The sequence below is a fragment of the Canis lupus genome, chromosome 29 (assembly GCF_048164855.1).
Source record: "Canis lupus baileyi chromosome 29, mCanLup2.hap1, whole genome shotgun sequence".
Taxonomy (NCBI): domain Eukaryota; kingdom Metazoa; phylum Chordata; class Mammalia; order Carnivora; family Canidae; genus Canis; species Canis lupus.
Window position 1 is genome coordinate 3,016,727 of NC_132866.1, and position 24,678 is coordinate 3,041,404.

A 24,678-nucleotide genomic window follows, 5' to 3' on the forward strand; every position below is an offset into this window, starting at 1 on the left:
GTACTTTTTCCAAAAAGATTTGCATGGGAAAAAAATTAAACACGAAGGTGATTCTTTGGTCGGTGAAAGACGAGGTACGTGCAGCTCCAGTATCCCGCCCCCAAGCGCCCTACCATCACTCCCTCAGCACGCGTGCGGCCAGGGTTGTACAGGCCATTCAAGTAAAACAGTGGAATCAACTTTATAGGAAGCCGCACGAGGCCCCAAATAACATTAGAAAAACAAATCTGTTCTACAGCTCTTCTCAGAGTTTAGATGTTGCAGGGAATAACGGGGTCAAAGCCTGGAGCCACATGAAGATGGGGTGGGGGGCATCAGCCAAATTCTTGCAAAAGCAAGCCAATTACTCTCGAACAGGACAGCTGTTAATGGAAACTTGATATTGGCAGGAAGTTATAAAGTTGAGATTATACTCCTTCCCGAACAGACATTCTGCATGCAAATATTTTTAGGAAAGGAAAGGGGAGTAATGCAACCTAGACAAAAAAGCAATCCGCGATCACTGTACGAAGCCATACAGACAGGTCACTGATGTGGGGAACAGGAATCCTACTTTGTACAGAAATGTGATCTCGCTGCAGAGAGACTTCAGGGCCAACTTCTGAAGCATGCCTGCAGGAGATAGAGGACTCACAAGCACTCAAGGAGGAGGGGGAGAACAGCAGGATGCTCTGCTCAAAACCCCCTTGGCCAATGCCCCCGAGCAGAGCTGGACGGCATGTCCTCCAGGGCACACAGGGCTCCACCCTGCAGAAAGCCACGCCGGAGGTGGAGGGAGCTCCCCTCAGGGCTGGCAAGGGCAGCATCTAATTCTGTTAGACCAAAGATTCCTAATCAGAAGCCTTTCTGTAGGAGGAACACCAGACCTGGAGGGCACTGGAGGTGAATTCATCCCCAACCGTAGGAAGAAGTCCTACTAACCCCACACCTGACCCTCTCAGAGCAAGGGAACCCTTCCAAACCCGCTTCATGCTGAGACACTGCCCTGAATGCCAAAGCCTGACAAATGTACCACACGCAAAAATTACAGACTAACATCCCTCGTGAACGTAAATACATTAAGTCTTAAACAAAACAGCAAATTTAAGGCAGTATTGGGGGGGAGGGGTGAAATGGGGTAGGCGGAGATATCACGAATTCTATGGTAGGTGCAGTCCAGCATCTCAAGACTAGTTTCACTAAATGTTTAAAACAAAACAAAACCAGGATGATGTTGACCCATCATACAAAAACCATTTGACAAAATCCACCAGACTGAGGATTGGCAGTCTCTGGTGACAGCATGCTGACTCGTGACATGAAGCCCCCCTCCCCATAACCGGAACAAGGGAAGGTGGTCTATTGTCATGACGTTCACTCCCCACACTGGAGGTTCCAGCCGGCACCAGGACAGAAATAAGAGGTATAAAGATGAGAGCAGAGCTGTCTTGAGTCACAGACCCAATTCTCTATGGCAAAAATCCTAAGGAATCTGCAAAAACAATTCCTACAATTAAGAATTCAGTAAGAGGACAGAAGATCAACATACTGAAAGTCAACAGTTACGTAACAGCAGCAAGTAAAAAACAGTTTTAAATTTAGAATAGCAAAATATCTGGAAATCAGATTTACAAAAGACCTACAAAATCTCCATGCTGGAAACTAGAACACTGAAAAAAAAAGACAAGCTGAACGAATGGAGATAAACCATATTCATAAATTGGAAGGTTTGGGTTTGTTTTTTAAAGATTTTATTTATTCATTCAAGAGACAGATTGAGAGAGGTAGAGACACAAGCAGAGGGAGAAGCAGGCTCCCCACGGGGAAGCCGATGTGGGACTTAGTCTCAGGACCCTCGGATCACGCCCTGAAGGCAGATGCTCAACCGCTGAGCCACCCAGGTGCCCCAAATTGGAAGGTTTTTAAAGTGCTCCACTGCCCCAAAAATGGTACACAGATTCAATAAATTCCCAACCAAAATCCCAATCAATGCTGGACACCTTGATTCTTTAATATGGAAAGTTAAAAGATGCTGAAGCCACAACAATCTTTAGGAAAAGCAAAACCAAGTTAGAAGACCTGTTACCTTAATTAAGGACTTATCATAAAGTCCACGTGTTTCTGGCATAGAACAGAGGAAGAGGTCACTTGAGCTGCACAGAACATCCACACACACACACAAAAATAAAAATAAAATAAAAAAAAGAATATCCAGACACACGGGACCCACACATGTACAGTCAGTTGATGTGACAAATGTACTGAGGGGATTAGATGGAGAAATTTTTTCCTCCTCCTCCCAAATAAGAAAACTATAGAGAAAAACTGAGTACTTCACAATAAGGTGATTCCAGATGATGGGTCATACCTAAACACAAAAGCTAAAATTATCAAGTTTTAGAAGAATCTATAGGAAAATATTGAAGTTACAGTAGACAAATCTTAAGGACAAGAAAAATGCTAAGAAAAACCATTAAGTTGTAATTCCTCAAAATTAGGAACTTTTTACAGGAGGACATTAGAATACACACAAGCATGCAACTAGGAAATACACAGGATAACACGTGTATCTGAGGAAGGACTTGTAACCAAACCACAAACAAGAGGCCCATTAACAATGGGCAGAAGATTCAGACCCCACACGAGGAAAACACAGCTGTGGTCAATAAGGTGATTAGAGCAAGTCACCGGGATTTTAACAATAAGAACATTTCATACCCACTAGAATGGCTAAAATTTTTAAAAAGTACCCCCAAGTGAGAGGGCGGAGCAACTGAAATGCCTATATTTCTAATGGAAATAAACATAAAATGGTTCAACTTTGGGAAAAGTTTTGGCGGCGTTTCAGGAGGTTAAACAAATGTCTGACATGCAATCCAGCAATTCCCCAGCTAGGAGTGGACTCCAGAGAAGCAAAAAACGTATCCAAGGAGGCTTGAACGAAAATTTCAGTTTTACCCCTAGCAGCCAAGAGTTGGGACAATTCAAATGTCCGTCGATGGGAGACTTGACGAACTGCGGAGCATCCATAAACGACTCCTCACCATGAAGGGGGATCCATTGATGAACATAGAGAATGTGGGGGGACCCTCAACATACTGTTGAGTAAAAGAATCCAGTACAAAAGAGTAGATCGTAAAACTTCACGTATATAAAGCTCAAGAACAAACAGCAAAGTTGACCAAGACAGAAATGGCAACAGTGGATGTTAGAGGATCTGAAACTAGTGGAACGCAAGGGAACGGCTGGTTTGGAGCGTCCCAGATCTTGGTTTAGGTTGGCAGCCCTTTGGCTGTACACCTTTCTCAAAATCCCCCGAACTGTTTACTATGTAATGTTTACCTCAATTTTTTTTTAAGTGACAAAATAAGAATTGTTAATTCTGAGTTTTCACACAGAATGCTTGTTATTCTGGAACGTTCAAATGTCCCATGACAAAGGTAACAGGTGTCAGACTGATTACCCCCCCCCAAAAAAAAAAAAAAAAAGATTCCCCACTTCTGCTACACACACAGTTCCTAATTTTGGCCAACGCATGACCACGTCCTATGCCTCCCAGCCGGGCATGGCCACATGAGAAGGGGAATGTTAGAAGCTCCTTCTAGAAAGGGAGGGGGGCACCTCCTTCCTTTCTTCTCTGCCTGGAAAGGTAGCACGGCCACTCGCGCCCCAGAGGCTGGCCCAAAGCACCAGAACGAGGGCCTCGGCCTGGAGACGCAGAACAAAGCCGGAGGCAGCCACGGGAGCCAGCCTCCACGGCTGATCGAGGCGTGCGTCTTCACGAGAGACATCAGCTGCCTCTTCCTGAGGCCATCGGAGGAGCACTTCACAGCGGCACCTCCTCCGGATTCAGAGAGCAGAAACTCAAAATTAAGACTCATCTTTGTTCTAAATCTCCTCATCTGCAACGGGCAACTAACTAGATGCCAAGGTTTTATTTTCTTCCCCAAATTCCCTTTAAGGAGTTTTTTTTTTTTCTTAACGCAGAAAAGCTCAACAAAATTTGTGATTTATTGTGCAAGTGAATACGTGAGAGACAAAATGCCATTCCCTACGAATTATTTGGTGTCTGTGATTTTCTGAACACCATGGCCAGATGGTTTTCATAGAAAGAGAGAGTGTATTTGTATAGTTCAAAGGTTCACTTATTTTTTTTGGCCTCAAAAAAAAAATAAAACTATTGATTGTAACATGCGGCTCTACAGGAAAAAAATCTCGACACTAGAGGCGAAACCGGGTATTTATTACTGTGCATGTGCTCATTATGGTGGTCTCTGACAGGGGTCCATTAAAATCAATTTTTATGTTTCTATGTATTTTCTTTATCTAACGTTCTATGGCATTGTGTTGATTAGCCAGTTAAGACAAACACTGAGCAGGAGCGGGTGGGTCCTCCCCCCGCCTTCTGTCAGAAATAATGAGAACAGCAATTTTAATACAACAACTCACAATCAATGAATGGAGGAAATGTCACATCTCAGAACAAAACATTAAGGAGTGCTTTACATTTTTTATGTTTTCACAATTAAGAGAAATATAGTGGAGATCTTTCAAAAGAGAAACATGTGTCCTGCTAGGAACGGCAAGCGCTAACGTCATGCTAGGAGGGCTCCTCCCACCCTTCCTGGACCACAGCTCTCAGGGGCCGGGGGGCTCCCGATTCAGCAACTCCAAGACTTCGGTATAAAACTCACCGGGCGGACCTTGGACGATGAAGGCCGGTCCTGATTTAGAAGCACCAAGACCAGGTAAGCATCTCCCTGCCACCAACGTTTCCAGAGAGATTCCCACATTTGTTGAAGAATCAAAATACTCAAGGCTCATGCAGAGTCAACCCACGGCTCCATCAGCGTGTGTTGACCAGACGTCCCGGAGCCACGAGCTCCAGGTTAGGCTCCCAGGGTTAAGTGCACGTGGAGGGCGCTCGGTCCACAGCACAGATGCTGGGAGAGGACAGCCAGCCTGTGGCTACGGGTTAGCCCGTGACCCATGGCGGTACTAGCGGCAAACGCCACTGCTTTGCTGCTCTGAACAAATGCCACATGGCGGGGGGGTACCCAAGGGACTCACCCGGGGTCCGGGGTCTTCCTGTCGTGCAGCCTTATCTCATGCAGACCCTGCGCACAGCCGGAGATCTCGATCTTCCCCAAAGGGCTGTCCATCGTCTTGTATCTCATCTTGCAGGCCTTGTCCATCCTCCCGAGCACCTACGAGAAAGGTTTTCAAGCAAATAAGAAAGTCCACATGAAAGACGTTGGTTCTTTTTAAAGCACAACGGGGCACCTGTTTTCTAAGACAAAACATTTTCCAAAATCTGTCCCCGTTCTTGGGATTTAATCCTCCAATAGGTCCTCTTCGTAATCTACTCACTTGAGGAACAGAAAATGCCATAATTACCTGGAGCGGCCAACTGGTGGTGCCGCCCCTCTGCCTCCTGGGCGTCCTTACCCTGCTCCCAGGGCCAGGCGGTGGGGACCAGAGCTCCCCATGAGGGGTCCCCAGTACGGAGCTAAGCTGGCTTTAACAAAACGCTGACCAACTTCCTTCACCAACAGGTGAAGCCGCGGGTAGGGTGATTAAAACCAAGGCATCCTGAGGGGCCTCTGGAAGCGCCCAGGCGGGGGTCGGGGGCGCGGACGCGGCCTGGAATAAGCCCCGGCGCCTGGGAAAGCAGGCCGCTGACCCTCGAGCAGCACCGGGTTCTCAGACGCGGTTTTCCGGGGCAGGACTGTGAGCCCATGTGCTCTGCCCTATGATTTTCGGAACACGTTCCCTAGCTACGGTTTTTTTAAAGGAACACAGCGCACAATACATAATCCGAGGGATACATAAAACACGTTAATCGGCGGTTACCAGTGAGGTCAGCAATCGGCTTTCGGACAGGTTTTGGGGAGTCAACAGCCCGGTGTGGGTTTCCGACTGTGTTGGTCAGCGCCCCTAACCCCTGATCCTATGATGGGTCCTCCTTGCTGATTTTGATAGCTGCTAATTTTGGTCAAGGGAGCAAAGGCTGAGAAGAACCAAGAGATACCCCGGAACAGCGAGAAGCCTGAAGGCAGACCGAACCAGACCGAACCCGATGGAAGTCACTGCACGTGCGGGCAGCCAGAGCGCGAGCCAACAGCGGGCTGGGGGGCAGCGCACCCGGACCAGGCGGCCCTCGGAGCTCCTCCTCTCCTGCAGCTTCCGGTCCTGCTCGCAACAGCCCCAGGGAGGCCGCCCGTCCGTCCCCTGACCTTAGAGCCCGAGCTTCCCAGCGCTCCCCGCTCCACCAGCGCCATCAGCCGTAAGCCGGAACAGCTGAAGCCCCCCCACGCCAGCCCACCTGCCCGCCCACCTGCCCAGGGCTCCCGACCTGCAGGCGGGGCTGCTCTCCTGCTGCCTCCACTTCCCTGTCCTGCAGGCCCCTCCCAGGAACCGTCCACAACCCCCAACCCCACACAGGAATGCTGTCCTCCACGGCATCCCCGGGATGTTCCTGGGGTCCTGTGCACCCCCACCCCGCCCAGGACTTCGCCTCGGGACCCTCCCTCCCCTCGCCCTGCCTGCCTCCTCACACACCTGCGCCCCATCAAGCACTGGCTCTACCATTGCCAACTCCTGCTCAGGGCCCCTTGTCCTCCCCGAGGCCTCATCAACATTCACACAGGAAGGGCTTCTTGGGCCACTCAGTACACCTGGGCCCTTCCCACCCTGCCCTCCCCTCCCCCTAAACAACATGTCAACTGCCAATTACATGAAGGGGCTAGAGCAGGGTCAGCAAACTGCAGCCCATGGGCCACACCTGGCCACCAACCTGCTTTGTAAGTCAGGTTTTGCTGGGACGTGGCCCCACTCGCTCCTCTGCACACTGGCTGTGGCTGCCTTCCTGCTCCAGGAGGAGAGCTGACCAGGTGGGATGGGGCAGCAGGGCCCCCAGAGCTCAGCAAACCCGTGATAGGGCATCAGGGCCCCCAGAGCTCACCGCCCATGATGGGGCAGCAGGGCCCCCAGCACCCACCCCCAGCCCTCCACATGCCCCTCAAAGTCCTGGCTCCTGCACCTTTCCTGCTCCATGCCCCCAAACTGGCCACCACCTCCCCACAGGCAGCTCAGGCTTCCTCCTCGGGGCCTGACCATCCAGCCACCCCAAGTGGCCTGGTGTCTGCTTCACTGCGAAACCTCAACACACCCCACCGCCCCCACCCAGACCCTAACACCACACACTGACTCCCTCTTCTGTCTTCCCAGCGGCCACGGGACAGAAGTGCATTAACGCCCCCAGACAAGGTCGGGCAGCATTCCCCAAAACCACACGGTGCAGAAGGATCAGCCCCGAGACTCCACCCTAAGGCCAGGCCTCCAAAGCCGCCCTGTTCGAAGCCCACTTCTCTGCGCATATTGACAGATTCCTCTCCAGCTCCCAGTCCGTGGACACGGGACTGTTCACCTGACATCAGAGACACTGACACTTCGTATCTTTGAGCACCCCAGCTTCTGTGGACCCGCAGTGCCTGAGGGCACCTGTCCACCTGGCCACACACGGGCAGGCAGCGGGTGGATGGTGGCTTCCCACTGATGGCCTGTCATTTTGCAAAAGCCACCTAAACTGAGCCACCAGTGCTTTCATCTGGGGATACCTACATCGCAGGGTTGGCGTGGGGATTAGCGGGAAAGTGTGTCTAGACTTGGCCTCCCAGAAGGATTCGGGATTACGGTTATCTCTGCCATAATCGACATTTCAACCATGTGCCCTCGGCCTTGTCCCACATGGCACCTTGTTCTCCTCTCCAACAGCATCAAAATCTTTACCATTCTTCAAAAGCAGATGGCTACCCCTCCTCCCGGCCCCTGGGGGGCCCTCCCTCATTCCTTGGAGCCAGAATCAACTGCTGCCCCCCCCCCAACATCTGTGGGCACTTTCCCATCACCCGAGCCACTGGCAGATGCTGGACCAGGGAGTCGGCCTCCATGAGTCAGGGGTTAAGACCAATGCATCACACTTGTAAGGAGTTTGTCAAATATCCATTGAACATGATGACCAGCATTCCTGCCACCCAGGCCAAGAGTCTGGCACAGCATCGCCCAGCGTGTGCTCCAGGGGACTACAGATAAAGGCTCTGGGGGGATGAGGAGCCTGGATGCACTAAGCCCTCCTGGGAAGCTCTGAGCACTGCTGCAGAGATACCAGCTTATATTTACGTAGCTCTCACAAACATGTTCACCCCGAACCCACGTCTCCTACCCTAGGCCCCGCTTGGAAGCTGTTTCTCAGCAGATCTGGGCTCAGGCGACCTGGCTCGGGCCTCAGATCTGCGGCAGAAGCCACGAGCCTGTCTCAGGCACGGCTCCTAATGGCAAGCATCAGAAAGTGGTATCAGCTAATTTGAGCACAAAAGCGATTTACTGAAAGGCTGTTCCGTAACTCACAGAACTTCTGGGAAGGCTGGAGAAACAGGCTCAGAACCAAGGAGCCAAGACTGGCCAGAACCCAACCAGAGCCAAAGCCGAGCCTCAGGAAACATCTGTGGGGCAGCCAGGGACTGCAGACACGCAGCTGGCACGGTGGCCACCGCTGCCCCTGGAAACAGGATATTGCCGCCACCATCCACTCCCTGCTGCCCGGCCCCCGTGTCACTGGCTCCTGATTCAAGGCCTAGAATGTAGACCCTGCACCACTGCTCACACCGAACCAGAAGGATGAGCCAGTGGCTCACTTCCCTTCCCAGGACTCGGTTTTCTGCTGTAAAACAGCAGTAATTGTACTGATCGCATCGCCCTTATGGGCTGTTCTTTGGGCCCAGCTGCAGAACAGGAGACTGAATGGAGTGGGGTGGGCCAGCCCCCACGCGGGGAAGGACCTCCGTGTGCATGGGGCACGGCCAGCTCTCACCCTACTGCAGGGAAAGGGTGAAGACACACCCAAGTATGCAGCTGGGGGTCCGGGAGAGGGTCAGGGCAGGGTGGTGAAGGTTGGGGGGGGCAGCATGAGGGCCCACTCTCCCATCTCCATCACATGGAGGGGCAGTCTCTAGGATGGGCTGGACTTGGGAGACTGCTGGCCTTGAACACAGTGGGAAGGCTTCCACGGCGGTCTCTGAACCAAATAACATCCATGCAGCCCAGAGCCTGTGTGTCTGAACCAGACAGGTGAGGCTCTGCAGCTCGGCCTGCCCTTGGCCATAGCGGCACCAACAGGTACCCAACGCCCGGCAGCGTGGTGCTGTGCCTGGTCCGTCCAGTCTAGCCTCACACGTGAAGGGCCGCCCCCCTCATCATGGTGAGGACCGGCTCTGATGACCTGCACAGCCGCCCGAGGCCACAGAACACCTGTGTCCCTCGGAGCAGGGACACTCTATCCACATCATGCCCAGAACTAAAAAAATTGCCATCAGTCCATAACCAGAGTAAGCGGGGACTTGAACTCTGAGTGAGTGGCCTATGTCCCCTGCGGCCAGTCATGGGCCTGGGTGAAGCCTAAGGGATAGCTCCAGAGACCGTGACTAGTCCACAGAACTGACATCAAACCCGTTTCGGCTTCCTGAGTGTGAGGATCTGCAGAACCACCTTCCCTGAGACAAAGGCCTGGTACCCACGGCCCCGTCCTAGCTGAGACCTGGCTGTCCTGTCCCTGTGGCCACCAGGTGCCCAAGCCCATGGGCAGACCCACTGCCAGTCAGAGATAATCACCATAACCCCCTGCCTGCTATTTGCAAAAAAAAAAAAAAAAACCAAAGCAGCAATCTTACCAATGTTTTATATTAGCCCTGCCAGGAATGGAGCTGGAAACTACACAGAAACCTACCCACACTTTCCTTCCTACAGACAAGCAGGACGTGAGGCACAGGGTCCTTTCACGGGCAAGAGTACAAATTAGCTGAATAAGAACACCCTAGAATGGAGCCGGAGACGTGTCCCTGGGACAGGAGTGCGGGGCACCAGCGTGTGCACGGGAAGCCCCAGGCCCCGAGACAAGCGTGCTACCCCGGGGCAGGCACGCGACGCTGCATCACGTGTGTTCTCTGCTCTGCGTTGCCCTCGTGGGCACGTACCTGCGGCACAGGTAGCAGTTAGGCCACAGCTAACGAGCAGGTCAAGGATTGACAAGGAGAGGCCCACCCGGGTTTTAATAATAAAAAAAAGTGCCAGACACCGTCTCCTTCCCCTTCGTCCTTCCTTGAGAAGGTGGATGTGCCTCCCGGAGCGGCGGCAACCACCTGGGAACACGAAGTACAGGCCACGAGACCAGGCAGCACTGGCCCTGCTGCCACCACAGTGGCCCTGGCGGCCCCAGCACCCTGCTATGCCCCCCCTTGTGCAAGGAAAACAAGGTCCTTCGGGTTGCAAGCCGGCGTTCTGAGGAATTCCCGTTTTCTTCACGCTGCAGTACCGGAACTGATCCACTGCCGTCTCCCGACGCTCAGAATAGTGCCCAGAGCGCTGCAGGTGCTCAGTGAACACTTGCTGGATGAGTGAGCTAATCACACAAATCATTCTGTTACGCTTGAAATTAGGACTCAGAAGGCGAACTCCAGGATTGACAAGAACCCCCAGCTGGGGGTCCGATGGCCTGCAGGGTCCAGGAGGGCTCCCTGGAGGAGGTGTCGACACAAAAGGCAGAACGTGCTCCAGGTGCCCGTCTGCCTGGCAGCCCCCGCCACCGAGCCCAAATAGGCAGGGGGAAGCGTCAGTCCCCATCACCTGCTCCTCCTCAGCAGAGGCTTTGGCTGCATGGAACAGGCCCGTTCACCTGAGGGACGCCCTGCGGGGCTGACCCGGGGCAGAGGAGGAGGGAAGGGAACTACTAGGAGTTCTGGACTCCACTGCAGGCCTGACGGCGGCCCCGACTGCCAATTCTTTGAGTGGTGCCGTGGGGCCACAGTGAGGGCACAGCCCCACGGCCCCAAGTCCACCGGGCCCACAGGCCCCACGGCCCCGAGTCCTGCCCGCCTGCCCACTGTGTGGGGATGACACCCCAGGCCGTAGACACGACCCCGCTCGTGTGAGACCCGCAGCCCGTGGTCCCCAGCCTGGCACCGCCAGCAGCTCAGGGCCGGCTCCTGCATCCTCGCCAGGGCGTCCACCTAAGGCCACAACACTGGCTGACGCTAATTGGTAGCAGAAAAAAATGGATTTTCCACGGTTATTTGGGACCTCTGAAAAAATGAAACAAATTTCGTTTCATCCCCCTTTCAACATGAATGGCGTTTAATGTTCTGAATTAGGTGGCTGGCGCCAGAGGCTGGGCTTCCACCGTATTAAATGCAAGAAACCCAGAGACAGAAGCGGTCTTCTTTCTCCTTTACTTGTTTTCCAGGCCTGCTGGGTGAGTGAGTCTATGACCTGACTTCCAGAACCATCTCTCCAGTCCCGCACCTTCCCTTCCACATTTAACCCCTTCTAGGATGGCCCTGCTGTGCAGAGAGAATGCCAGAGAAGGGGCTGGAAGAAAAAATCGCCTGCCTTCTCATATGCTGTTCACAAACCAAGTAGGAGACGAGCTCCTGTTAAACGTGGAGTCGGCCCGGGACTGAGCGGGCACACGGCTGCAGGCTGGGCTCCAGGCCTTCCCGGGGCGTCCTGTCCGGGCCTCGGGGTGCCCCGCAGCTGCACACAGGACAGGGAGCCCGGCTGGCACGCTGGGGACGCCCTAGGACAGGCCTGCCTGACAGCTCGTTCTGTAACCTCCCTGCCAAATAGAAAAGAAGGAACAGCGGGAGGGCAACACCTTCCGGCCTAGGACTCGGGCGAGGCCGATCCACGAGGCCGAATACGTTAATCAGAAAAAGCACATGTGTCAAAACCTGGGAAAAGAGAAAATACTTCCTACCTGTCGCCTGATAACAAAGCCGGCTTTGGGGGGCGGGAGGAGGAAGCCACCGAGCGAGCCCCCTGGAGAGGCCAGGTCCGTGGCGGCAACCCGCTCAGGGCACCTTCCCCCAGTGCCCCCGCAGTGCCCCCCGGCCGGCTGCATTCAACAAGACAGTCCACGCGGGGCTCAGTTTATGACGTGCAAACAACCAAAGAGGGCTGAGTGGAGCTGAAATGTCTTGCCGGAGAAACTTCTGGCCCGTCCATCTGCTATGTGGAACTCAGACTGGATCCTAGGGTCATGCAAAGAGATCACACTCCGTGTCCACACAAAAACGTGCGCACGATGTTTACAGAGCAGTTTAAATCACAACCACCAAAACTTGGAAGCAACCAAGAGTCCAGACAATCTGAAAAGGCTGCATGCTGTGTGATTCCAACTATGTGACATTCTGGAAAAGGCAGAAGTATGGAGACAGGGAAAGGATCGGGTGCCAGGGGCTGGGGCGGGCGGAGGAGGACAGAGCACAGCCGATCTGTGAGGGGCAGTGAAAATACTCTAGGACACCACAGTGCATTCATCCAGACCCATCCAAAGTACACCAGGAGGGAGCCCCAAAACACTGGGGCTGGGGCAGTATGGGGGACACTGACAGTGGGGCAGTATGTCTGTGGGCCGGGGTATCCGGGAACTCTCTGAACCTTCTGCTCAGTTTTGCTAGGAATCTACACTGCTCTAAAAATGAAAGTCTACTAATTAAAAAATCATTCAAAGCCTTGTGTCATGCCGCTGACATGGAAGGGATTCTCTTTATTCGTTGATAAGTTTCTACGAACTCAACTATTTGTACGCCCGAATGGAGGAGAAATTCTGCACCACAATCACAGAATGAAAGGACCGCTTGCATGGGAACCCCATGAACCCCATGATGTGCTCACATTGTGAGCTGACCCACGGACTTCCAGGATATGGTGTCTGGCTGGAACCCAAGGATTGCCCCCTTTTTTTTTTTTTTAACCACTATCACTGGAGAGGCCTGCCCTGCAGAGCACCTCCCTAATGCTGCTTTGGCGGCAAAGGAGACTCCAACGACAAGAGCCCTGGGGAGCAGGGGCCAGGCTGGACAAGTGGCCTCCACCGCGCCACACCGCACGCACGTGTTCAGCATGCACAAGTCAGCTAAGGAAGGCAGCCCACCCCGGGCAGTGCGTGCCTACGCGTCAGAGTGGAGATACAGAGGGACATCAAGGGAATGTGTCCACTGGCCTTTAAAACAACCATTTCCAGATAAAAACAGGGACTGACTACACCTTATTTATTTATTTATTGGGGTGGGGGCTGTGGCAGAGAGAAGGAGGAGAGAGAGAGAATCCCAAGTAGTCTCCACACCCAGCACGGAACCCGACCCGGGGCTCGATCTCCGGACCCTGAGATCACGACCTGAGCCGAAATCAAGAGTCAGACAGTCGACCATCTGAGCCACACAGGCACCCGAGCAGTTGAAAATTATACTTGGTTTTCCTTTCCAAACTCCTCGTTTTTGTGCATATTCTCTAACTAAATATTAGTGATACAAGAAGGCAACTACTTTTCTGTCTGAAGCTCAAACATGGTTCAAATCTGCATTCAAAAAGGAATTAGATATAGGATGCAAACCGCTGTGTGTGTGTGTGTGTGTGTGAGAGAGAGAGAGAGAGAGAAACGGGTCACACGTAGACTAAAGCACAGAACCTACGCGGGTACAGTTTACAAATTGCTCTAGAAAGCTCCCAGAACTTCTAGCACTTTTTTTTCTTTTAAAGATTTTATTTTATTCATCCACGAGAGACACACAGAGAGGCAGAGACACAGACATAGGGAGAAGCAGGCTCCCTGCGGGGAGCCCGATGCAGAAGTCGATCCTGGGACCCCAGAATCACGCCCTGAGCCCAAGGCAGGTGCTCAACCACTGAGCCACCCACACATCCCAACTTCTAGCACTTCTGAAAAATATTTCCAAGTGATAACTACTGCTCACATACACATTCCAACAGTACAGCTGAAATATCTCCAGACCTAGCCAAAAACCACGCATGATACCAGAGCACTATACAGTGAGGCCTATAAAAGTCTTTCTGGAAGTTTATTAGTAACTATCACTTATTTCTTTAAACTGCTTCATTAGAAGCCTTCCTACTGACCACGCCAATGCACACGAGTCTAGTCTGCAGACTCTCACGACAGGAAGCGAACTAGCGTCTAAGCATGCTCAACCCTGAGAGTGCACACCCGGGTACGCGGTGCTGGACTAGCACACACGAAACCACAGACTTGAACACTGTACGTGGTCCTAGCTAATTAATTTAGGGGAGGAAAACAATTTTATAGCAACACGAGGATAAAACAGGAAAGTCACTATTTTGCTAAGGTAAAGAGGCGACTTCAAATAGATTTCTACTTGCTGGGCTCCCAGGCCCTTAGGAGCTCAAAGTTGCTGCCCATGCCCTGCCCTCTATCCTGCCACCTGCCCCTGGACCCCTGCCCATGCCCTGCCTGCTATTCTGCACCTGCCCTCACCTGTGCCCCTGCCCCATGCCCTGCCCCTGCCCTGAGCATGACTTTGGGGGAAACCTGATAAAAGTACAGCTCTAAGACTCTTTCTGGGCCCCTCCACTCCACCTTCCCGCACGCCCCAGGTGGTGAGGCTGGGAGGCCCTGCGCACCTTCCCCCTTACACCTTCCCCACCTGGCCACGGGATAGGCCTCAGCCACCTCCAGGGTACCAGCACCCCGAAATCTGAGACAGATAGTAGGTGACCTGGGGGTGAGCAGAGGCACCTGGGGCGGGGTGCACGGGGAGGGGGTGGGGGTGAGCAGGGGCACCTGGGGCAGGGTGCATGGGCGACCTGGGGGTGAGCAGGGGCACCTGGGGCAGGGTGCACGAGTGACCTGGGAGTAAACAGATGCACCTGGGGTGGAGTGCACAGGGGACCTGGGGGTGAGCAAGGGCACCTGGGATGGGGTGCATGGGGGACCAGGGGGTAAGGAGGAGCACCTGGGGTGGGGGGCACAGGTGACCTGGGGGTGAGCAGGGGCACCTGGGGCAGGGTGCATGAGTGACCTGGGAGTAAATAGGTGTACCTGGGGTGGAGCGCACAGGGGACCTGGGGGTGAGCAGGGGCACCTGGGGCAGGGTGCATGGGCGACCTGGGGGTGAGCAGGGGCACCTGGGGGAGGGTGCACGAGTGACCTGGGAGTAAACAGATGCACCTGGGGTGGAGTGCACAGGGGACCTGGGGGTGAGCAAGGGCACCTGGGATGGGGTGCATGGGGGACCTAAGGGTAAGGAGGGGCACCTGGGGTGGGGGGCACAGGTGACCTGGGGGTGAGCAGAGGCACCTGGGGCAGGGTGCACGGGAGACCTGGGAGTGAGCAAGGGCACCTGGGGCAGGGTGCATGGGCAACCTGGGCATGAGCAGGGGCACCTGGGGCAGGGTGCATGGGGGGGTGGGGGTGAGCAGGGGCACCTGGGGCGGGATGCACGGGCAACCTGGGGGTGAGCAGGGGCACCTGGGGCAGGGTACACAGGGGTGGGGCTGGGGGGTGAGCAGGGGCACCTGAGCATCTGGGTTGAAAAGCAGGGACACCTGAGCACCTGACGGGGTCAGGAGTTGGCGGCATACAGGGCAAGTGTGGCTCACTATGGGGATCTTTGTACGGCCCACGCTCAGAATGGTTTTTACATTTTTAAATCATTGAAAAAAGTCAAAAGAAAAATATTTCATGACATACAAAAGTATGAAATTCAAACAGTCCATCAGCACATTTTCACTGGAAGGCAACCAGGCTCGTTCTGTATTGTCTCTGGCAGCGTTTGTGAGGAGCTGTGAGGAGACCGTAGCCCTCAAGGCCAGAAATCTTTACCATCGGCCAGTTTCAGGTCGGCCACGCTCTGACGGAAAGGCGCACATAAGTGATCAGCGGAGGGTCGCTGGTCTCACGCTGTCCAGTCCTTCTCTCCCACCCACTGATGAACAAATCCCAGGACCTCTCTGACCCCACATGCTCACCCCCTGGTCTTTGACACCACAACCTCAACCAAGATGTGGCTACAAAAGTTTTCTGGAACTTTCCTAAAACTGACTTAGAAAGGCCTGTCAACAGTCAACGCCCAAGTGCTAAGCCTGGGCCCCACCGAGGACCACAGAATTAAGTCCTCTTTATCCCCAATAAAGAAGCGGTTTCACAATGTTTCTGTGGTGAAGGATTCTCGGTGAGAAGCACAGGATGATTTATGACTCGGTGTCCCCGATGGAAGAGCCTTATGTTCCAGACACGCTCTGGCGGCAAGGCACGAGGCTCCGAGAGGGGCCCACGCCATCCCCACAACAAGGCCAAGCCGCCGCCGGAATGTGTGCTGCCTCCGAGCGATTCATCCAAGGCAGGAAATTTTATGTTCTAAATTAGTTACATTATGCCCAAAACCTATCAGCGGCCTGATAGCCTGAACATATAACTCTATACCTTTTACTCTTTAAACAATAATTCAGTCTAATCCTGCAACGGAAGCCAAGATTTTCAGACCAAAATTGCACTTTCCATTTGATTAAATACTAATAAATGCAAGAATAAAATACCAGTCTTTTATCTTACAGTAAATTCTTCAAAAACCATATACTCTAAGAATTAATTATTGCTCTGGAGAAGGGGACAGGTTCTTCCCCTCGAAGACAGCTTAGTGGCCTCAAAGTCTTCATTACAACGGCAAATGCATAATTTACAGCAGTCCGGGGCTTACAGAGAAATGACATCATAGCCCAGGTTCTGTGACTCCCCGAGTGACCGGTCAGCGTGGCCCCAGGGCAGCACGGAGTGGATCTGGCCAACAGACCACATACAGAGCTAGGGAAAGCCCAAAGCACCAAGGAAACAAGACAAAATGGAAAATTCTGCCATATGCCTTTTTCACCTACGTGTTCAGTATTTTAAAATTTATAAAATAGGGCAGCCCGGGTGGCCCAGCAGTTTAGCGCTGCCTTCAGCCCGAGGTGTGATTCTGGAGACCCAGGATCGAGTCCCACGTCGGGCTCGTGCATGGAGCCTGCTTCTCCTTCTGCCTGTGTCTCTGCCTCTCTCTTTCTGTGTCTCTCATGAATAAATAAATAAAATCTTAAAATTTATAAAATATTTTTACGTATTTCATGCATTAAGAAGAAAACAAGAGTTAAATTCTGCCAGAAGGAAGATGGTGAACTTCCCAGGGTAGACGTTATTATTTTCCTGTTGTTAGTGTATCGAGCCAGGGCACCGACGTTCGAGCCTCTGAGGTGTGCGTCCTGCACCCTGTGCCACTTGAGCAGCCACCAAGGGTGACCTCCCTGTGGGTCCGCCTCCCCGGCTCACGTCCCGTGACTTGGTGAACAGTCTGACGACTCCCCTGGCCCAGGAAAGCTGCCTCGGCTGGGAGGACGGAGAGGGTGCTCCCTCCAACGGGACGGCCAGGAGGCGGGCCACGGGGAGGTCAGTCCCCTCCAGGTGAGGCAGGCTGCACGGGGCGGACAGACCACCAGCCACGGCCTCCCCAGACCAGGTCCCATCCTCACCATAGGTGATGAAGAAACAATCCATGCTAGCAGGACACTGGAGGGAAGTCCTGTGGGAAGAGGGGCAGTGGGGACAGAGTCTCGGACTGGAGGGGTAAGCCAAGGCGGCGCTCGGGTGACCGTGATCTATGGGGACCTGTCTGGGCCCCTGTCCTCCTCTGTAACGGGGAGAGCTGAGATAGCGCTCAGCTGCCCAGCACGGGCCGTCCGGACATCGGGGAACATGATCCGTGGCGCCGTGAGAACATTGATCCGAGCCTGCTGGCCTGGGAGCAGGCGAGCCACGTCTGTCCCCGCGTGCATGTGCCAGCACCTGCCACTCCTGTCACTCTGGGCATGAACTTCAAAGCAACGTGGTGAGGCACTTAGCAGCCAAAAGGTGAACGGAGGTAGAGAAAGCTGTGGAAGCAGCCCAGGTGTCAGCGGGAAGGGCAGAGAGGTCACAGGGCAGCAGGAAGGCAGGACACGGAGCAGAGAGCGGAGTAAATTCATGACATGCCGCGACAGCCCTTTCTGAGGCTGCATGTCCGGCCTTCCAGGGTCCCAGCTATGCATTTCCTTCTCACCATATCCCTTCCCCCATTATGGACCCAGGTAGTGCCAGAGACATCACAGGTGGATGCTCAAGAGTCTACGCAGAAGTCGCCCCTTGCTGTCCAGGGGCTGGGGTAAGGGGCCCTGGGAAATGCCCCCGGCCCAGACCTGGGTCAGAAACCATTCACACACCCTGGTGGCCCTGCCCGTGAGCTGCAGGCACAGCCACGCTCACCCAGGCCGGTGCACGAGCAGGCCCGTCCCCTCGGACACTCAGGAGGAAGGTGTGGGTTCCCGGGGGCTGACCGGGGGACACACTAACCTACATCCTCCAAAGTCCCGCTGCCAAGCCCACATGGGGCACGACTCCTAACCCTCCAGACCTGGTATTCTCCACTTGGTATTTACATGGGGACACTTTGTAGATTCCGGGAGGTCTCTGCTGTCGCCGAAGGCTTACTTCGCTTTTGCTAGAGATGTAGGTGATGTTAGTGACCCATCAAAATAATCGTAAAAATCTGGCAGAGTTTCCCCCAAAAAAGAAAGAACATACTAAGCGCCCGAGAGTCACTCCTTCACCTCATTACTAGCAAGACATACGGGACCCGAATTCACAAAATATTATTTGTGTGTGTGTGTGGGGGGGGGGGGAGGGCGGCTGTTTTCCCAAGCTGCTTTGTATTGGTTCCAGCTTTTTATTAAAATTAATCCGATGAAAGTTTTAAGTGGCGGATTTCCGTTTCAGAGGCGTTCTTGACCACATCTGGAAAGAGAGAGCAATGTGTGACGTGATTCCACTCCTGCGCCTCCGGTGACTCATGCGGGGGCAGCGGGTCTATCTGCTCATCACAGCTCCGTGTTACCCGCACCCGATTCCTGGGGCACCACGCCAGCCACAGAGGAAGGAGGCGCCTGCCCCATTCGTGGGCCCCGCCTCACAGTGGGGGCCCCAGGGGACGCCGGCGCACCCACCACCCCTAACTCCCAGCCCCCGCCGGCAAGGCCCATCCCACCGTGCCAGCCATGCCTCTGTGGGCTTCCCCGTTACATCGCCTCCAGACTGAATGTACTCCCCCACAGCAGCACACTTCTAACAACAAAACTGGACATCCGTCGTGATGAGGTGCTCACCCCCCCACCCCCCAGCAGCAGAGCCTGGGCCACCGGATGGGGCTTCCCACCCTGGGGTGGAAGCCGCAGGAGGGGCTGGGGATCTGATACAGAAGCTGAACAGGGAAGCTAGGAGCAGACACGGTCACGCCGGCCCCACCCCGAATGCGGACACCCTGACCAGAATGTCAGCTCCCACTCGTTAGTAAGAAAAGGCCCTTCAAGGAACATCTGCTCTGCTTTTTTTCCCTTATGATGAATTTCTTAGACTTGGCATCAACCATATATTGGGGGTGTGGGGAATATATTTCTTTTAGAGGTTCTGGTCAGAGAAATGTCTTGCACGGTACACCTGCTTTCACCATCTACAGACCCATTCTTTTTTTTTTTTTTTTTAAGATTTATTTATTCATGAGAGACACAGAGAAAGAGGCAGAGATACAGGCAGAGGGAGAGGCAGGCTCCATGCAGGGAGCCTGATGTGGGGCTTGATCCCAGAACCCTGGGGTCACGACCTGAGCTGAAGGCAGACACTCAACCACTGAGCCACCCAGGCGTCCCTATAGATCCCACTCTTATGCTGGATTTTGTACCCACTGATGTCAAACCCCTTATGAAATAGTTCAAGACGTCAAGGTTTCAAACTCTGGCTCACAAGCCGGCCACATCTGAAGATACCTGATACTGAGCCAGATCCAGAATCTGCATACAGAACCAGTCACCCACAAATGTACAGGGAACATCCTATCTAGGTGGCTCTCAGTACCATGAAAGCACCAATTTTCCCTTTAACTGGCCAACTCAAGGACTGCCCTGATGTGCATCTCAAATGTCACTGAGACAGGTCTCCCCAGCCTGCCAGGCAAGCTGCAGGGCCTGTCCAAGGGAGCGCTGTCCCCCCGAGGGCCTCTGCATGAGAGATCCCTTCCTTGTCTATGCTCATGGCCTGAATAATGTCATGTCACCAACACAGAATCTGGTGCCTGATTTTTTCTTATCTGCAAAGTGGGTCTTTCCCTATTGGAACCCTGTCCCTGGCCAGACTGTGAGCTCTCAGGGCCCACGGGGGTGCTGAGACACCCCCCACCCAGGTTTCAGTAGCATGGGCCTTGCACACACGCCCCGCACGTGTGTCTTCTCAGAACACCTGTAGGTGGGCACACTGCTGACGGTTAGCACATGTCTCTGGATATCCTGACTCTTCTGGTCCCAAGCCATCCCCCCACCCCACCCCCAGCCACCGCAGGAGCACAGCAGAAGAGAAGGGGCCGACCCAAGTCTGTCTCTTGCAGGGGCTGGCCCTGGGTACTGGGCTGTGCTCACCATAGCCAAAGGTGAGGGAGCCATCACATCAAGCCAGGAGGAACTGGAATGGTTTTAATGAAAATTTAATACAGAAAAATCATTTTTGCTAAGTTATTTGGTTTGAGACATTTGTTATACATGTGCAGAAGGTATACATAAAATCCATACTTATTCACAGAAGCTTTGTTTCAATAAAAACAGTGACCAACTGGCAACCAATTTATCTACAAATGACACAGAGACTAAGTATTGTGCACATACTTTTCCTTGGAAATAGGGATTATTACAAAGTCATATGTAAGCTATTCCCAATCTTTGTTCAAATAATTGATTGATGTAATCATATCTCCCTCATATGTTCCCACTACCATGAGGAAAACTTCTACAGTGCATTTCAAAAACTAGCAAAAATGTAAAATTACAAAAAATTTAACCAGTACATTTTATCTCAATTACAACAGAATGAATTCTTCAAACAATATTCACTGATGAAAATCTCACGGATCTGCAACGTTAATTTCAAAGGTAACTTGAATTAGAAGAAAAATCGAGACTGTCACAGAATGAAAAGCTTTGATAATTAACTACTTCTTTAAACTCTAAGACCTAGCCTATTAGCAAGCAAACTAACATTAAATATCTTTTCTTTCATGTTTTTTTTTCAATAAAAGGATACTGCCACTCTCTCCATTTCTACAAGACTCTCCACAGAGCTTGGAACATACGGATGTAACGAGGTGCCAAAGTGAGAGTGCGGGCGGCAAACATGTGCCCTTAGGGGAGTGATGACAACTGTCCTGACGAAACCCTAGACTGTCACCTTCCCTTGCTCTTCCATGGCCTTTGGAAAGACAAGACATTTTATTTTCTGTGTTTTTCCTATACCGCGCACCAAGACCGGGACAGTTTCTGCAATTTGTGGTCTCCGAGGGCCTGAAGAAGACCCCACGATGTGCTCGCTCACCCACAGGGACAGCACGGGGCTCCGTGGGGCCTGCCTGCCCAGGGATGGTCCCTAGTGTGCCACGCAGGGGACTCCGCAGGGGCTACGCTGAACCAACAACCAAGAGCATTAGATACGACCTCCCAGATGCTCCTTCTGTTTAAAAATCATCAAATATACTTTTTATTGTGCTAAAATTAAGACCGTATTTACCATTTGAAGCATCTATAAATGCACAATTCAGTGCCATCAGATACATTTAAAAGGTACCTCTACCCAAAACTTTATCATCCTCAACAGAAACTCTGTCCTCAGTCAATACTAACTCCCCGCTGCCCTGCCCTGCCCAGCCCCTGCCACACACCATCCTACTCCGTCTCCATCAGCGGGACTGCTGTAGGAACCCCCCAGAGCTGGAATCATACGGCGTCCTTCTGTGCCCAGCCTTTCCCCGAGCAGAATGTCCTCGAGGTTCACATGCTGTAGCAGGGGCCGAATTTCTTTCCTTCCTAAGGCTGAATAACATTCCATTGTGCAGATGGACCATGCTTTGTGGTTTACACATTTGCTCCTCGATGGACATCTGGGTTGTTTCCAACATTCGACGATGGTGAACGGTGCTATGAACTCGGGTGTCCAAATACCTGTTCAAGACCCTACTTTCTGTTCTTTTGGGTATAAACTCAGAAGTGGAACTGCTGGATCACAGAGCTATTCTGTGTTTAACATTTTGAGGAACAGACACAGGGCTTTCCACAGCAACTGCCCCATTTTACATTCCCACCAGCAGCGCACGAGGGTTCCAATTTCTCCACATGCTCACTAACACTGGCTCTAGAAGTTATCAAATGCACTCCTTGCATTCAGGACACCGCACGGTACAGACTATAATTCAATCATTGTTTTTTGCATCACTAGCCCACAACTCAATCTAATAACAGGACCAGTTGTTTCCTGGCCTTGCCTGCACTTCCTGTGTGCCAGGCATCTGTATAGCTCTCTAATCCCTACAAGAGCCCTGCAAATTAGGCGCATCCATTTCTCTGATGACAAAAAACCTGAAGCTCAAACACGAAAGTGCCTTTTCCAGAGCCCCGTGGTGGGTAACAGGGATGAGGTGGCTGACTCCGGAGTGTTGAACGTGCACTAGGGGGAGATTAGTTTAGATACTCCATTAATTATGGATTAAATTACCATGTTACAGAAAAAAAATAAAATGAATATATCAAACACTTGTCTTCACTGGAATTCCTAAGGCCAAGGCTAAAGCAGGTGTTTATATCAGAACTGGGTTAATATAAAGAAGCATTAAGTAAGCAATACTCCATGCAGCCCGTAAGCACGTGACATGTGAGGCCTGAGCAAATGGCAGCTGGAGTGAGTGAACTCTGGGGACCGTGCCAGCACCTAGCTGTCCCTCCTCTGTGGTCTGTGAGAGCAGAATCCACGCTTGTTCCTCTCTGCCTCCCCCAAGTCCCAGGCTACTGTATCTGCAGAGCAGATACTCGGTAAATTGAATTTGCTGCCCTTTCTTGCCAGCCACACACCCAGGACCCAGCCCTGCTTTAAACCCTTGACCTGGGAAGATAGCAGCCGACCCAGACCCAAGAAGAAGAGACAGGCTTGGGAGGAAAGCTCACCCCAGGTGCCATCCACTCCGGGGCAGGTGATCTCAGGTCTCAGGGAATGCAGATGCAGCAGGGCTGGGGTGGGGGCAGGATGCAGCGGCTCCCCGGGCTCCCGAACTGGACAGACGAAGCGGAGTCGGGGTGCCGAGCCTCCCATTACCATCTAGAGGTCTGCGGCCCTCTGCATACACTAAGCCCCCCGCCAATCCCCAAATGTCCCTGAGAAGGTCTCCATCTCACGCTAAAAACCTGACAGCCAGGTGAGTGTGGTTTTGTTAAACAAGATAGTCACATCGAACCTTTATGACACAGCAATTCATTTGCCCCCATCATTGCTTTGGACACTATGAAGTCCCTACTTAATTCTGAGCCATCTTACGGAACACGTGTGCCCCATATTGGGAACACCAGCCTTGCATACACACCTGCACTGTTTCCTCTGCCTGATTCTCTCCTCTAATCCGTGTGTATTTTCCATTTTTGCAGGTATGTACGCTTCTGTAAACATCCTAAAATTCTTCCTTGGCACCTCTCCGATCAGATCAGTAAGATCACGAAACTACCTGAAATACCGAGCAAGCCTGTGATCTGTGACAGCGCTCGAGCTGTCGGACGCAGCTGCAATACGACCCACATCTCCCCCACTCTCCCACCTCAGTTCCAGAGTCTTCCCCATGAGACATGGTTCCCACCACACTCTTCACCGGCCAAGCTGAGTCTCTAAGGGCCTCTCCAGGCCGCCCCCCGTGCTGCCGCCACCAGCCCGCATCTGCAGTGTGCTCACCCTGCCAGGGCTCACCGAACCCCGTCCCACAGCCACCTCCGTGAGCAGGGCCCGCAGAGGGCTCTGGAGACTAGAGGTCCTGGGGAGGTGACCCCCAGCTCTCCAGCCAGCTCGTGCCCCCAACGCTGCTGAGAGGGGCCCCAGGGGGCACGACACGGACGCTGGACAACATATGCCAGCATTTCACCCACTTTTACCATGCAATTCTAGTGTTTACCCCAAGATACATGGCTTCACACAAAACCAAGTATTCTTGACAACTGTACCATAATTTTAGGTTCTACAAAATATCCAATAAATATTCTCCAAGGAATCATTATTGTGGTGCATAACGTCTCCTTGTCTTAGCTGACCCCTACTCAGTAACTGCGGGTGTCCTTTCAGTCCCCTGTGGTCTCCCGAGAAGACGGAGAAGGGAGCTCGTGGGCAGAAGTGCAGCATGCTGAGGGGAGCTGCTGGAGACGTGCACACGGGCAGAGCTGAGACTGCTGCTCTCCTGCTTCCAGTGTGTACCGACGGGGCCTCCAGGCCTCTGACTGCCCTTCCAACATGAAGCCTGATGGTTATGCCCATTGCCTATGTGATGTCCAGTCTAGGGGTGCACCCAGACCCTCTGCTCTTCTTCCTCTTAACTGTGGCTCTGGAATAATTCAGTGTCACACTTTTATCAAAAGCTGGTAGACAGCAGAAGCTTTTTAATATTTAAGAGTCAAGATTTTTTTAAAAAAAACCTAAATATTACCTAGATAGATTTCAATGAAACAACCAGACTTTATATCCTAGAGCCATATATAACCAAGGAAAAGCTAAATAGATAATAGAGAAATAAATTGTCTGGCAGAATAGAATTACTTGTCTAAAGTCACCTCTGGATAAACTGGGAAACATAACACAGCAATCGCAGCATCTCTAAATCATCCTACAGTAGGATTTTAGCTGAAGATTTGGTCGTTTTATCCATTTTCAACAACTTGGAACTAAAATAATTAACCACTATTACTGTAAAATATTTTCTACATGGT

At 52.5% G+C, this 24,678-nt stretch overlaps 1 protein-coding gene across 1 annotated transcript in view; it reads right to left on the reverse strand.

The window, feature by feature from the left end:
• MGMT (O-6-methylguanine-DNA methyltransferase) overlaps positions 1-24,678 on the reverse strand; it is a 280,813-nt gene that overhangs the window by 217,684 nt on the left and 38,451 nt on the right. Inside the window, exon 2 of the mRNA XM_072804870.1 lies at positions 5,050-5,186. Within this exon, the coding sequence (XP_072660971.1) occupies positions 5,050-5,174 (125 nt within the window). The 5' untranslated portion in view covers positions 5,175-5,186. The remainder of the gene's footprint in view (positions 1-5,049; positions 5,187-24,678) is intronic.